At 43.3% G+C, this 13,795-nt stretch overlaps 1 protein-coding gene and 1 long non-coding RNA gene across 9 annotated transcripts in view; one reads left to right on the forward strand and one right to left on the reverse strand.

Annotated features, from left to right (window-relative positions):
• Window positions 1-13,795, forward strand: part of EXOC1 (exocyst complex component 1) — a 29,131-nt gene that overhangs the window by 11,543 nt on the left and 3,793 nt on the right. For 2 of the 8 annotated variants that reach the window (XM_083458115.1, XM_083458116.1), the window contains 10 exons: window positions 54-163; window positions 1,243-1,296; window positions 2,829-2,978; window positions 3,783-3,888; window positions 7,235-7,279; window positions 9,783-9,946; window positions 11,238-11,348; window positions 11,437-11,513; window positions 11,762-11,990; window positions 12,480-12,663. In XM_083458115.1, coding sequence (XP_083314241.1) covers window positions 54-163; window positions 1,243-1,296; window positions 2,829-2,978; window positions 3,783-3,888; window positions 7,235-7,279; window positions 9,783-9,946; window positions 11,238-11,348; window positions 11,437-11,513; window positions 11,762-11,990; window positions 12,480-12,663 — 1,230 coding nt within the window. The remainder of the gene's footprint in view (window positions 1-53; window positions 164-1,242; window positions 1,297-2,828; window positions 2,979-3,782; window positions 3,889-7,234; window positions 7,280-9,782; window positions 9,947-11,237; window positions 11,349-11,436; window positions 11,514-11,761; window positions 11,991-12,479; window positions 12,664-13,795) is intronic. The other 6 variants (XM_083458117.1, XM_083458119.1, XM_083458118.1 and 3 more) reach the window with 3 other exon arrangements.
• On the reverse strand, window positions 5,245-7,228 carry LOC310657415. The gene is made up of 2 exons (XR_014501762.1): window positions 6,398-7,228; window positions 5,245-6,219 (listed from the first exon to the last, which is right to left on the reverse strand). It is a non-coding gene; the product is annotated as an uncharacterized lncRNA (long non-coding RNA).

Genomic DNA, 13,795 nt, shown 5'->3' on the forward strand with positions numbered 1-13,795 from the left:
AAACTTTCCTTACTGAAGCAGTATTGTGATTTGGTTTCCTCTTCTGATTATAGGGCATGAGATGCTCCACGCTGTGAAGCAGCAGCAGCAGCGGTTTAGCGATTTGCGAGAGCAGTTTGCGCGGAGACTGGCCAGCCATCTCAACAACGTATTTGTTCAGCAGGTACCTTGACTCTTTTCCAAACTGTAAATTTTTTGAAGATGAATGCTCGATTCAGTTTTCAGAGACTTCAGTAAATTCTGTATTTCACTGAAGGCTTCCCTTAAGCCGTCTGACTGCTTTGCATCACTTTGCCCCTTTAATGATCAGTGGCAAAGAAAATTTAGTGCAATGAGCCAGCCAGTGGCTATATCCCAGACCCTCCAAGTGTCTCTATTTTCCAGGGACAACCCCAGATTTACAGAAGCCGTCCTGGTTTCTGATTTGATCCCAGAATGTCCCGCTTTTCCTTAGGATGTCCCTATTTTCATTGGAGAACTGTTGGAGGGTATGGAGTTATCCGACCTCCGAGCCATCTGGAGGCAGCTCTGTGTAGGGAAGTTTTTTAAATGTTTAATGTTTTAGTATGTTTTTATATATGTTGCAAGCCGTCCAGAGTGGCTGGGGCAACCCAGCTAGATGGGCGGGGTATAGATAGTAAGATGATGATGATGATGGAATAGGATGTCCCTATTTTCATTGGAGAATTGTTGGAGGGTATGTATATCCTTTATGTGGAAAATTAACTAAACACTGGCATCTCAGTACTACAGCTCCAGTGCACAAATATTCTGGTGAACTGATGCTACCTGGTTCTCTGCAGTGCAAGAAATAGGATATGAGCGTTGCTTTTCCATGTCTTCACTGCTAGGAGATGGAGATGGCCAGGAGATTAGATGGCTTTACAAAATAATGAGTGGAGGCCGGGATAGGCCTGTTTTTGGATTTTAGTTACAATATGCAAAAATGGAGCATGTTTTAGAGCCAATATATTTTTGATTTATGCCTATTGTGCCTTCCTTGTGAGCTAAGCTTCCCCAGGGAATTGGTCATTGTTAAGAGACCAAACTTTTATCCAGATTGAGATTTTTATATATTTTCTTTGTATGGCACTTACAAATTAATATTTGGTCTAACTTCTGTATCACCTTTGTTTTTGAAGCTTTTAAGTTGTCACATGCACAGCTTAATGTTAGGAATGGGTTGTGTGGGCATCTCTATTCAATACAGTGTTTACATCCCTGCATTTTATCTCCAAATAGTTTATAGAGCTGGAGAAGGGTCTCATTAACAGGTCCTACTATCTTTCAGTTCCTGTGAGTACAGAGAGTTTGAATCAACCTGTTTTCATTTTACTGAGTCGTCTTTTAAAAAGCTTGCTAAGCCTAATGTATGTCCTGCAGTGTTGCCTCTGCAAAATAGAAAATATGGCTTCTGTGACTTGAGGAAACAAGTCCTTCTGAGGATTACCTCGACACCAAAGCTTCCTACGTATTGTGAAATGCGCTTTGTAAAAGATGCACAACAAAGATGTTGAATCAACATAGACTGGGTTAGAGCTGTCTCAATGTGATTTGCACAGTTGGTAGCAGGGAAGGCGAATGAAAACTGCTGGTTTTATTTACTTTCTGTTATTTATTAAATTTTTATACCACTCTTCATATGACGATCGCAATTCACTACTAGAAATTAAATTGTAGTGAAGTCATTCCTGAATATCACATTATTGTCCCCAGTAGAGAACAAGCAGGACCTGCTGCAAAATATTGCAGTTTGGAGTGCTCCTGCTTAGAATTGCCAGCCAGCCATGCCTTTTTAAGGATATGCCACACTCCTCCCCCTTCCCCAAGGCTTTCTGTCGCCTAACCACCCTCCCAACCCCTGCAGTCAGTCAGCATTCCATGCCCACTGACCATGGTCAGTCTTCTTTGGGCTGTTTTGGGTCTCTTCCTATCCCCCACTCCCAGCCTCTGGCAGGATTTTCCCCAAAGATTTGAGTACTTCTGGAACCTTGGGGTTCCCCCACGCCTGCTGATATCTTCCTCTTGTGCGTGGATAATGCCATTTGGCATACGTAAGGATCCACATTAAGAGAATGAGTTTGCAATTAGTATATAGGATACCTGGTTTCCCTGGTACCTGTGGCGTCTACATGTGAATGTTGGGGCTGATCGTGTTTAGCATTTTGTTAACATAATATAACTCAAAAGGGAGTGAAGCCAGCTTTGATAAGCTTTGTTAAATTGTGTCTAACAGGGAAATTGAGATACTGCCTCTATCTCGGGCTTATTCTAGAGTGAAGATGAATGAATGGGTGACAGAATGGCTTACATGTCTGTGAACGATGTCTATTAACTGGCACTTTTGTATTTCACATCTTGTCCGGAGTTGCATTTTTAAAGCATACCATCAAATTTATATTGTTTTACTGTGTAAAATAATATTGAAGAAAATCAACCAAAATCTAACAAATTGGGCTTTGTTTCGCTCTATATAAATGATTTTGGAATCTGGTGGGACAGTATCTTAGCTGTCGCTACAAGGTTAATGAGAACAATATTGAAATTTCAAACGGAAAACGCAAGTCCTGATGAGAATGCGTTGTGATTTCTAACACATAATCTGTAGCTCAGCATTTATTTTGTTCTTTGAATATTTTGTGTTTTTTTATGTCTGTTTTCTTTCTTTCAAAGTACTGAAAGGAACACAGAACAGCTGCAAAAGCATACCTGCTAAATGGCAAGGCAGATCTTTTATCTGACAAACTGGCAAATTCCCAGGGTGTCCAGGTTTGCGATTCTACTGTCATGTTCATACAACTTTCTTCTGTTGCTTTCTTCTGCCCAAGGGCCATGACCAAAGTTCCACTCTTGCGCAGCACTCCATTGAGTTGACGCTACCGAACCATCACCCCTTTCACAGAGACTTGTTGCGCTATGCCAAACTTATGGAGTGGTTAAAGAACACAGATTATGGAAAATATGAAGGGCTAACAACGGTGAGTGGCTCAAAGTGAAATATAGTATGGGACGTAATCAAACAGTCTTTTCTTCTGCTAAATTAGTTTACAGTGTGAGATGACGATGCAGCAGTCTAGGGACTATTAGCTCTTGAATAATAGGAAATCTCCTTTCCACCACTACTGCGCCCTCTTCGGTCTAAGTTTATTCCTTTTGATTTATTGAGATTATGAGTCTCAAGACAAAACTACAACACAATTTGCCTCATGCTGCCAGCTTCCCCTGGTGCTCAGAGTTGCATTTTCAGTTTCTTCATAACTTGCCTATCCAGGCAACTCCTCACTCGTTTGCAACCCGTGCATGCGCAGCACCGCGAAATAAATAAAGAATTCAGTTCAAACCCAGAAATGGCATGGAAAGGGCAAAAATGGCACAAAAAGAGCAGCTCGGAATCCCAGGAGCTTTTGCAGGTGCAATCCCATGAGCCTTTGCATCAGCCTTTTGAGGTCTGTGGAGAGATGGAACTTGAGAAAGGAGGTTTGGGGGGAGTCTGGTATGTGTTTTTCGTTTTTAAAAGCTTTTTTCAAGAGTTTCCAGAGGTCGAATGGGGGTTTAGAGACTTCTTAGGTGGTGTTCCCAGGATACACAATTTCACTTACATGTGTGGTATCCAGGAATATAAACCCCTCAAAGAGGCGCTAGGGAGCCTGGCACGCATCGCGCATGCCATCACACCCGGCACATGTTGTGCATTCCAAATTTACGTCTTTTGAAGTGATCTGCCATATATTTCTCTCCCGAGAAGCCACTAAACCATTAATGTGTGTTCATTTTTCTTTAAGAACTATATGGACTACTTATCACGGTTGTATGACAGGGAAATAAAGGATTTCTTTGAAGTTGCCAAGATTAAAATGACAGGGGCAACGAAGGAAGGGAAGAAGTTTGGTAAGTATATAACAGGTGCTCCCTTTTTTCAGTTTTGTGTCAGAATGAGCCGAAGAAGGTTTCTACTTTTGCGACTGACAGCAGATATTTTAGCAGCGACTTCAAAAGTGTTTTAAGAAGTTTTGAATAAGGGGTGCAGGTGTCACCATTTAAATTTGATATGCAAATAATGGAGACTAAAATTCTAGTGGAGTTGTGCCTGACAAGTGGCAAGGGGACCAGCAGCAAGTCCTTTTAGCGCTGCTTAGTGCTGTTTGATATTTCTGAAGATGTGATCCAGTGAGTCTTCTGTATGAAAACTCATATTGATGGTACTGGGGTTATGTTCAGAGGTCTTAGTTAATAGTAAATATTCATGAGCATAAATATTTGGAATGGATCATGAGGGCTTTTCTAAGTTTCACTTACGGCAGTAGGGAGTTGGAGATGTTGGAATTTCTGTCCTGAGGAGAACATGGTACGTAAAGGCTTATAGTGGAATCTAAGACATTTCTTTGGTTATAGTCTTCCCTAAGTGATGTTAAGGGATGTGGGTGGTGCTGTGGTCTAAACCACAGAGCCTAGGGCTTGCCGATCAGAAGGTCGCGGTTTGAATCCCCACGACGGGGTGAGCTCCCATTGCTTGGTCCCTGCTCCTGCCCACCTAGCAGTTTGAAAGCACGTCGAAGTGCAAGTAGATAAATAGGTACCAATCTGGAAGAAAGGTAAATGGCTTTTCCATGCGCTGCTCTGGTTCACCAGAAGCGGCTTAGTCATGCTGGCCACATGACCCAGAAGCTGTCTGCGGACAAACGCCAACTCCCTTGGCCTATAGAGCAAGATGAGCACCGCAACCCCCGAGTCATCCGCGACTGGACCTAATGGTCAGGGGTACCTTTGCCATTACCTTTAAGTGATGTTAACTTGAATGTATCTTGCCAAGGGAAACTCTGCATCCTTTTCTTTTAAAAGACAGAACTGTAAATAAATTGTGAAATGCAACTTGTACCCTTCAGAATAGAATACGATTTAAATCAAAAGAAAACTGCAAGTAATTGATAGTAAACCCTGTAAGGATTTTCATGGAGCCAAGTGGAGCTTACAGCAAAGTCCTGTTCAGGATTCCAAACACTCCATCCTCATCCATTTTCCTTATTCCAGTTTTCAGTCTTTCTCCTCCAACAGTTAGGCAGCATTCCATGGCTATTTAGTACACTTGATGAACATGTAAATTTGAAAACACTGAGGGAGGACCACAATAAATAGATATTATTTCCACACATACATATGCAAAGGCCCTGTGACAGTGACCTAGCAGCTGCAAGTCATGTTCACATGCTTTCCTCTTTCTTCCCCATTCTTTTTTGCATTAGTCCATGCCCACAGGCTCACAAAATATCTTATTTTTTAATATATGTGCAGGGTTTGGAAAATTTTATGCACTTTATGTGAGATAACCAGCCTCATAACCAACATGATTAAGTCTAATTAATGCATGAAGGGGTTAATGTCATAGAGTAAGCTGCCCTGCCAGGCTTGGCTAGGTTACACCCTTTCACCTTGTGAGGAAGGTAATCAAGCCTATTGCTGTACCTCAGTCTACCATAGAGGCTCATTGTGTGAAGAGATACTGAGCTGTCTGCTGCAGCTCATATCTCATGGCGCTTAACAAGCCATTATTTTACATGTAGTATTGTATTTACTGTGAACATTGCACATCAAATCTTCTGTGTATGCAACCTGTCTCTCCAATTGTTGCTACTAGATTGGAATTCAACCTCCACGTCACATTCAGTAATAAGTAACCTTGTGTCCTGTGGTTTTGTGTTTGCGGCCTGACAGTTTTGTCCTCTCCAAAAGTGCATAAATCCTACCAGGTTTCTATGTGGACAGGTGTATGTTGTTACTGTAAAAACAGGATGGAAATGTTAATAATAGCTGTTGTGAACCCATAGGAAACATAGTTTGCCTGTAAAAATATTGCCCTGCCTCAGTCCCTCCACCTCCCCAGCCCTCAAGGTAGCATGGTAGGAAGGAGGAGAAAAAATCCTCTGCAGTGTGATGTATATTTGAAGTGAAACACTAAACTCTTTCATTGTGAATTGCATTTAAAGCTTGGAAGGCATTTAGTGTACTCAATATGCCACATGGCAACGATGGTTATGGCATTGAAAAGCATCTTACATTGCCAGTAATGAGACAATACTCCAGGCTTACCAGATATACAGGAGACTGAAATTTAGATAGTGTCTCACAGTCTTGGGGAAGCGCCATAGCTTTGTGTGCAAATGGTTGCAGATTGAGTCCAGAACATCTCTAGGTAGGGCTGGGGAAGACTTCTGTAGGAGACATCTGGAGATCATAGAATCATAGAATCATAGAGTTGGAAGAGACCACAAGGGCCATCGAGTCCAACCCCCTGCCAAGCAGGAAACACCATCAGAGCACTCCTGACATATGGTTGTCAAGCCTCTGCTTAAAGACCTCCAAAGAAGGAGACTCCACCACACTCCTTGGCAGCAAATTCCACTGTCGATCTTCTGCCTTTTAGTATAGACAATACTGAGCTTGAAGGACCAATGGTCTGACTTTGTACAATGCAACTTCTATGCCCCAGCCGTCATCAGATTGTAGAAGTTGCTTTTTATACAACGGAGGATTGCTTATCTATGGACAGTGAGCATTAGCTTAGGCTTTTCTGTGCATGTTCACCGGTGCAGCTCTGTACATGAAGTTGAGGTCTCCCATTGTCAAAACCATGCAAGCTTTAAAGCAGTGGCTTGAAGTGACGCTTGGCCTTCCTTAGAAGGTGACCAAGAGGAAATAATGCATCATTAAGAGCTGCCCTCACATCCCTTGCCATGTTTCAGAGGATGCTGGGGCAGAACTACTGGATCGTGGGCAGCCACTGCTAACAAAACGATGGCAGAATCCCCTGTGATGTCCCTAAGGGATCCTGAGACGCGTGTCTCCAATTCACATACTACAGCCTCTCTGGACCACCCAAATGTCTTCAGCATCTGCCCTCTCATTTGTGTCATATCTTATGAATGCCAAGTGTTCCATCTGCCATAGCATGGCAAAATGGAGACCCCCTGCACAGTCGAGTTTCCACACACAGAACAAAAAAACTGAAAAATCTTCAGTGTGCTACCGAAACCTAATCTACATTTTCCCGCATAGTTAAAAATTCCAGATGGGTACCTCCCCAGCTATGTTTGTTTGCAACTTGTAGTTACTTGCTTCTCATAGTTATCTGCATGTTTCTTTCCAGCTAGTGCTTAACTTGCATCTCGTGCATGGTTTGTGCAAAATGCATTTTTTAACTTGTCTTTGTCTTTGATGCTTGCAACCTAATCCATCCCAGCTACACTGCCTCGAAAAGAAAGTGCTGTCAAACAGGAAACAGAGAGTGAGTATGATGAGCGCTTTAAATGGTTATTGCCAGTGCATTCATGTCTGTGTAAAACGTAATTGTCATGGCAAAAACCTATTCATACCAGAATTCTGTTAGATGCAACGTTTTTGCACAAATTTGTGAGTGCTGCAGCAATCATAAAAAGGAGCAAAACCTGGCAATGGACCCCTGTAAGACGGGGTGGAGACAGATCCTTTTCTCACCGGGCAAATATGGCAGGGACCTGCTCAGCTCTGGGGGAGCTCCCATTTTGTAGTCAATCCCAACTGGCTTGCTCTTGCCAGCCATCAGCTGATTGGCAGTGGCAGGAAGCCTCCCTTGCCAATGGACAATAGGGACTGCCCTGTAAGCTTCCTGTTGTGTGTCTGCTTGCCCCTCACCTGATGTCATATATGACATCAGGTTTGGGGCAGATTTTGAAGAACCAGTCTTGGAGGCCACATAAGGTCCCATATTGGGCCTAATTAAACCCATGGGTTGAAGGTCTCTCTTCCCCGCCCCCTGCTATAAGAGATCTTCAGTGTGATACTCATTTATAGGCAAAATACAATAGAAACATATTTTGCAATTTGTTTTTAAACTCAGGCCATTGTCTGCACCGATACTTTTTTGAGGTAAGATAAACACCCCCATGAAAATTTCACAATGGAGCTCTGATTTAGCCTATGGGGAGTTCCTGCTCAACTGCCCTGACAATTACAGGCCTATTCGGGATTACAGACAATGCTTCCAGAGGAATAATATTGCCATGAGATTCTTCTGCACCACATAATGCTTGCCATGTGGGAAGCACATTCTCTTTCATTTTTGTGCAAATGGCAGTCATGAGTGTCTCATCATGTTTCCACTAAGAGCTTGTCTATGCTACAATTCAAACTGTGGCTGCGTGAACTTGCATAGCCTTTTGTATCTGGTGTTTTTTTAAAAATAGATGCCCCCAGCCTTCAGTGATCTGACTCTCTCCTTATATCCACTTAACATCTGTTTCAAATGCTTAGAGCAGGGATGACCAAATCCTCTAGTCCTAAGCTTTATAGCGTGGTGGTTACCCATGGGTGCCGTCATGTGTAACCTCCACCATGCAGTGCTCATGCAGAGGGAATCGCCATACACATGACTGGTTGCAGGCTTGTGGCAACAGTCATTGCAACACACGCGGCTGGAGGCTACAGTGACCAGCTCTTCACGATGCTCGAGGTTCTGCAGGATGAATATTTAAGGTGCCATCATGCAGCAGGTAGTTTCTTGAAACCAGCCATATGTTTAGACTTGGCTTGGATCTAACATTGCCTTTACACAAATGGAAGACATTTCTCCTCATTCAGAGGGTGATCGTAGCCTCTTGCACTACTTTGAATACTGGGTACGATAATGAAGCAAGATGAGCCTTAGTGTATTCTCCCTCTTGTCTGCTGCAGCAGTGAGAGTTTTGAAACTTCCATTTTAGAGAAACTGCACCTTGCCCAACCCAAAACTTAAGTTTGATTAATCTTAACTATGGTTAGTGAAAGCAAGGCAGTATGGTTTGAACTTGACTAGGGTTTGAACTCAGTTTGTTTCCACGTACCATAGTGAACATTAAACAAACCAAGCTCAAAACCTAATTTATGAAGGTTTCTTGTTTTAACTAACCAAGGTTAACTGCATTTTAATGTGTGGTTAATCTAACACAGAAGAGCAGGAAAATAGTTCAAGGCTGAGGCTCACCTAAGTTCAATCTTCTGTCACAAAATTATGGTTTTGCATTGTAGCCAGATATGGCCAATGATAGAGTGAAGCAGGAGAGAGCAAGGTAGAAAAAAACAATTTACAAACAATTCAAGCCAGAATCTTTTGCTGTTACATTTTCTCACCAAAAAAAGCACAATGGTGGCTTCTTTCCACATTGAAAGTAGTACAGTTGCATAAACCACAACTGCTTTTCAGTTTTCAACTGAAGTGGAAAACCACAGAATATTTGTGCACAGTCAAAGATAAAAAGTCACAACACTTCTTGAACGAAATGTCATATTCATTGGCAGAGTTTATCTGTAAGGGCAGCCTGCAGTTGAAATAATTTTACCGAAAGAGGCCTCGAGAGGATAAAGGGTTTCCTTATCTTTCAAGCAGGTGTTTGCTACTATTTTCTTGTTAAGAAAATAGTAATTTTTTGCCTTTGTTCTGCTTTGCTTCTAGAAGACGCCCCTTATCAATCGCACCTGGTTCTGTCTATCCACCCTTATCTGTGCTCTTTTCTGGAATGCTATTAGCACTACAGTAGTCCTTGTATTTGCTGAGCCCATATGTCTGTCACTACGTGTCTGTTCCTGAACCATGTGATTTCACCTCTAGGTGAAGAAACGTGTGAGCACAACAGTCCGCTTGTCATGTAGGGGAAGTACTGGCAGTCTCTAGATGGACGGGAGAGTGCTAATCTTGAATAGAAAATGCTTATTTGTATTGTGACGCATTATTCCATATAGGACAGTTCCTCACATGGCTTTCATTATCACCTTAGGTCTTCATGGAAGTTCCGGGAAGCTGACAGGTTCCACTTCTAGCCTAAACAAACTCTCAGTTCAGAGTTCAGGAAATCGCAGGTCTCAGTCCTCCTCTTTGCTGGATATGGGGAACATGTCTGCATCTGACCTCGATGTGGCAGATAGAACAAAGTTTGATAAGGTAAAAATGTAAGCAAACTGGCTGGTGCTGCATGTTATAACTGCGCTTAAACAATGCTCATTTCACACTAGGTGTAATTGTGGCCTTCGCTCTTGTGTTAAATATGTTGCACAAGGACCTCTGGAGCCCGCCGCAAAGGTAGGATCGGAGTCCTGGGTGGCTCAGGAGGAGCCCATGCTGCAGCTCCTCCTCACACTAGTCTTACTTCTCCTAGAAACTCACATGAGAAGGAGCTTAATCATGCATCCCTTGGTGCTTGTCTGCTACTTTTCTAGTATGGGAAAGTATGGCTAGACTGCAACAGTTCCTGTGATGTGAAGGAGAGAAGGGAACTACAGTAAGCTAGAGGTTCTGGTTTTGTGAGGCTGCATACGGAAGACCTTTTCTTGTAAGGCTGACTCCATTTGCTCCCCTCTGCTTGCAAAAGGGCTTTTGGTCCAGCAGCTGCCTCCAATAACAGAAGGGGGAAGTAAGTTTTTGCCCCTTTCTCCATGTGCCCCTTGAAAACCTACTCCAGAGGTTTGGGGTCCTCCCAGAACAATGTGGTAGGTAATAAGCATGGCGGAGCAGGCAATTGGCAAACCTTGGCGAAATAAGGACTTTAAATACGTACAATACAGTGGTGCCTCACAAGACGAAAAGAATCCGTTCTGCGAGTCTTTTCGTCTTGCGGTTTTTTCGTCTTGCGAAGCAAGCCCATTAGCGGATTAGCGCTATTAGCGCTATTGACAGTTTAAGGGCTAAAAACGGCTTTTTAAGGCTTAAGGGATTAGCGGTTTTGCTGCTAAAAGGCTTTTAGCAGCTTAGTGCTTCAGAAAAAGGGGTTTTGGAGTGAAAAAAACCCTCAAAAATTTTCGTCAATTTTCGTCTTGCGAAGCAAGCCCATAGGGAAATTCGTCTTGCGAAGCGCCTCTGCAAACGGAAAACCCTTTCGTCTTGCGAGGCATTCGTCTTGCGGGGCACCACTGTAATTGTGTGTATATGTATGTGTTGTGTGGCTGGCTGTGCCTGCACTTGACATGAACGCTCTGGCATAAGGCTAAGGGATGCTCAACCATGGCATAAAGGATACCAATAGCCTGTAATTGTTAAACAGTAGCTTAGGCATTTGATCATCGGTGTGGATGCTACCTGCATGAAGCTGAAGCCCAGAGAAGCGTTTTAACTGGACAGACAAGAGCCGTGTGTGAATACACCTTCGAAGGAAATAGATATGGTGCTTCTTGATTGTGGGCCATCAAGAGTGGCAGTCATTTGTATGCTAAATGTATGGGGTTTTATTGTTTTGTAGATTTTTGAACAAGTCCTAAGTGAACTGGAACCCTTGTGTCTGGCAGAGCAAGACTTCATTAGTAAATTCTTCAAACTTCAACAGCATCTTAGCATTCCTGGAACACCCATGGTACGACTCTGTTTTAAATATTGTGGACTCAAAAACTTGAGTTGCTACAAGGAGCGATCTCCTTCTAAACCATCCCTTCTTTTTTCAGAGTGATGCAGAAGAGGTAGATGGAGGAACTTTATCAAGGGCACACAATACTGGTGGTCTGCAGTCAATGTCTTCAGAGTATGTTCAATATTAAACAAAAACAAAATAATGTATTTTCCTAGGTTCTAGAATCATGACAGGTAAAGCTTCTAAAAGCTGAATTATTTAGGACCATGTAAGTGTCTCATTAAAATGAAGCAAAGCCCCTTTCCCCTTTTGTTCCCCTTTGTACCAGTGGATCTGGGAACTAATTGTTCACCTAGATTTCTAAAACTAATTATTCAGTAAGTACTGCACATGCCTCATGTCCACACCGTATTTTACAGGAATCACATGATCCGGCAGATGATGATAAAAATATTTCGCTGCGTTGAGCCAGAACTGAATCACCTTATTGCTCTTGGGGACAAGATTGATAGCTTTAATTCCCTTTATATGCTGGTGAAAATGAGTCACCACGTATGGACAGCCCAAAACGTGGATCCAACGTCCTTCCTCAGCACAACACTTGGAAACGTTTTAGTGACCGTCAAAAGGAACTTTGACAAGTGCATTGTAAGTTTTCAGCGGCTTTCATAATTAGGTTCTTTGGGCCGAGGCGCACATTCGGCAAACCAGGTAGAACTTCACATTTGGTGAGGCAGTAGGATTGCTCCCCTTGCCTCAGTGAATGGGCCGTATCAGATGGCAGTGTATGTGCATAGATTCCTACACACAATAACTTGAAATCCCTGCCCTGCAGAACAAGGTGGGGTAGGATGATCGGGATCACACGTAAAGAGCATGTGCAGTGTGAATCTATTCTGTCTGTATGCGGAATACATAGAGGTCCTATGGCTCAGTGGGTCTCTCCCATGCATTGACCTTTAACTCAGTTTCTTATGTGATGCCTTATAGTTAAACCTATCTGTTTGGCTGGGGTGGAGGAACGATGGCACATGTCCTGCCTCCTGGTTGGTTGCAGTTTGCCTTCGTCTCACCTCTTTCCGTTCCTCAGTTTAAAACGAAAACTTATGGTCTGCGGTCTTTGTTTTTCCTCTTCAGAGTAACCAAATCAAACAGATGGAAGATGTAAAGATATCCAAGAAGAGTAAAGTTGGAATTCTCCCCTTTGTTGCTGAATTTGAAGAGTTTGCAGCCTTAGCTGAATCTATTTTCAGAAATGCTGAACGCAGAGGAGACCTGGATAAAGCCTACCTAAAACTTATTCGGGGAGTTTTCACTAATGGTGAGGTTTGCCTCATAATCAGAAAGTCTTTTTTCTGTTGTATCTCATATATAGTGTTATTCTGTTGATGAAATGGGTTAAGGTCCACTAGAACTCAGTGGAATTTACCTTTGATTGCACTGTCAATCACTGTTACTTAACCCCTATTTGCCCTCATATGCCAGCTATTTATATTATAACACGGTTTAAAAATGAATATGGAAGCATTGCATTCAGTATATTGGCCTGGTTCACACATCACGCTAAGGTGAATTATTGTTTGACCCACAGAGTCCAGGAAAGCAAACACAGCCACTTACTCCTTCCTGGTTGTTCTGCTTCTGTGTTGCATTGAGCTGAGCCATGGTTTGTTATCAAAGCTAAGCTCCCGGTTCAACTCCATTGGATAAACCACAAGCTGTAAACCATAGGATCAACCTGGGTTGTAACTCATGGCTTGTCTAGCGAGAGATGAGCCACAAATCTAGATACAGATGACAATACTCAGTGCAACAGCAGAATAACTAAGGATGAGCCAAACAGCTGTGACCTCTCTGGAAGCCTGCATTTTCATGCTAAGCCATGGTTTGTCTTCATGTGACATACGAATTAGGCCATTATCTTGCCTTTTTAGTAATAGAAACATTGATAGCTGTTTTCCATATGGAGTTGTATAATTGTATTTATGGCATGTCATCAAACAAAAAAATTAAGGCACAACTTAGCAAAATTTAAGACTTACCGTATTTTTCGTTCCATAGGACGCTCCGTCCCATAGGACGCACCTAGTTTTTTTTTGGCGGGGGGGGAATAAAGGGAGATTTTTTCCCCTTTATTTCCCCCCGAAAACCAGGTCGGGGAACAGCGGGATGGCGGCGCTGCGCCTCCCCGCTGTCCCCCGAGCTTGTGGGGCTGGCCGATGTCTGCCCGAAGCGCGGGGTGCTCTGCTTCAGCGCGCCCCACGCTCTGTGCAGCAGGCTGCTATCCGCAGCCTAGGGAGCCCTGCGGGAACTCCCACAGGGCTCCCCACGCTGCGGATGTCTGCCCGGCGTGAGGGGCGCTCTGCTTCAGGGCGTGCCGGGCGGCAGGCTGCTATCCGCAGCGCGGGGAGCCCTGTGGGTACTCCCGCGGGCTCCCCAGGCTTGCGGATAGC

The sequence above is a fragment of the Podarcis tiliguerta genome (assembly GCF_965153285.1).
Source record: "Podarcis tiliguerta genome assembly, chromosome: 9".
Lineage (NCBI taxonomy): Eukaryota > Metazoa > Chordata > Lepidosauria > Squamata > Lacertidae > Podarcis > Podarcis tiliguerta.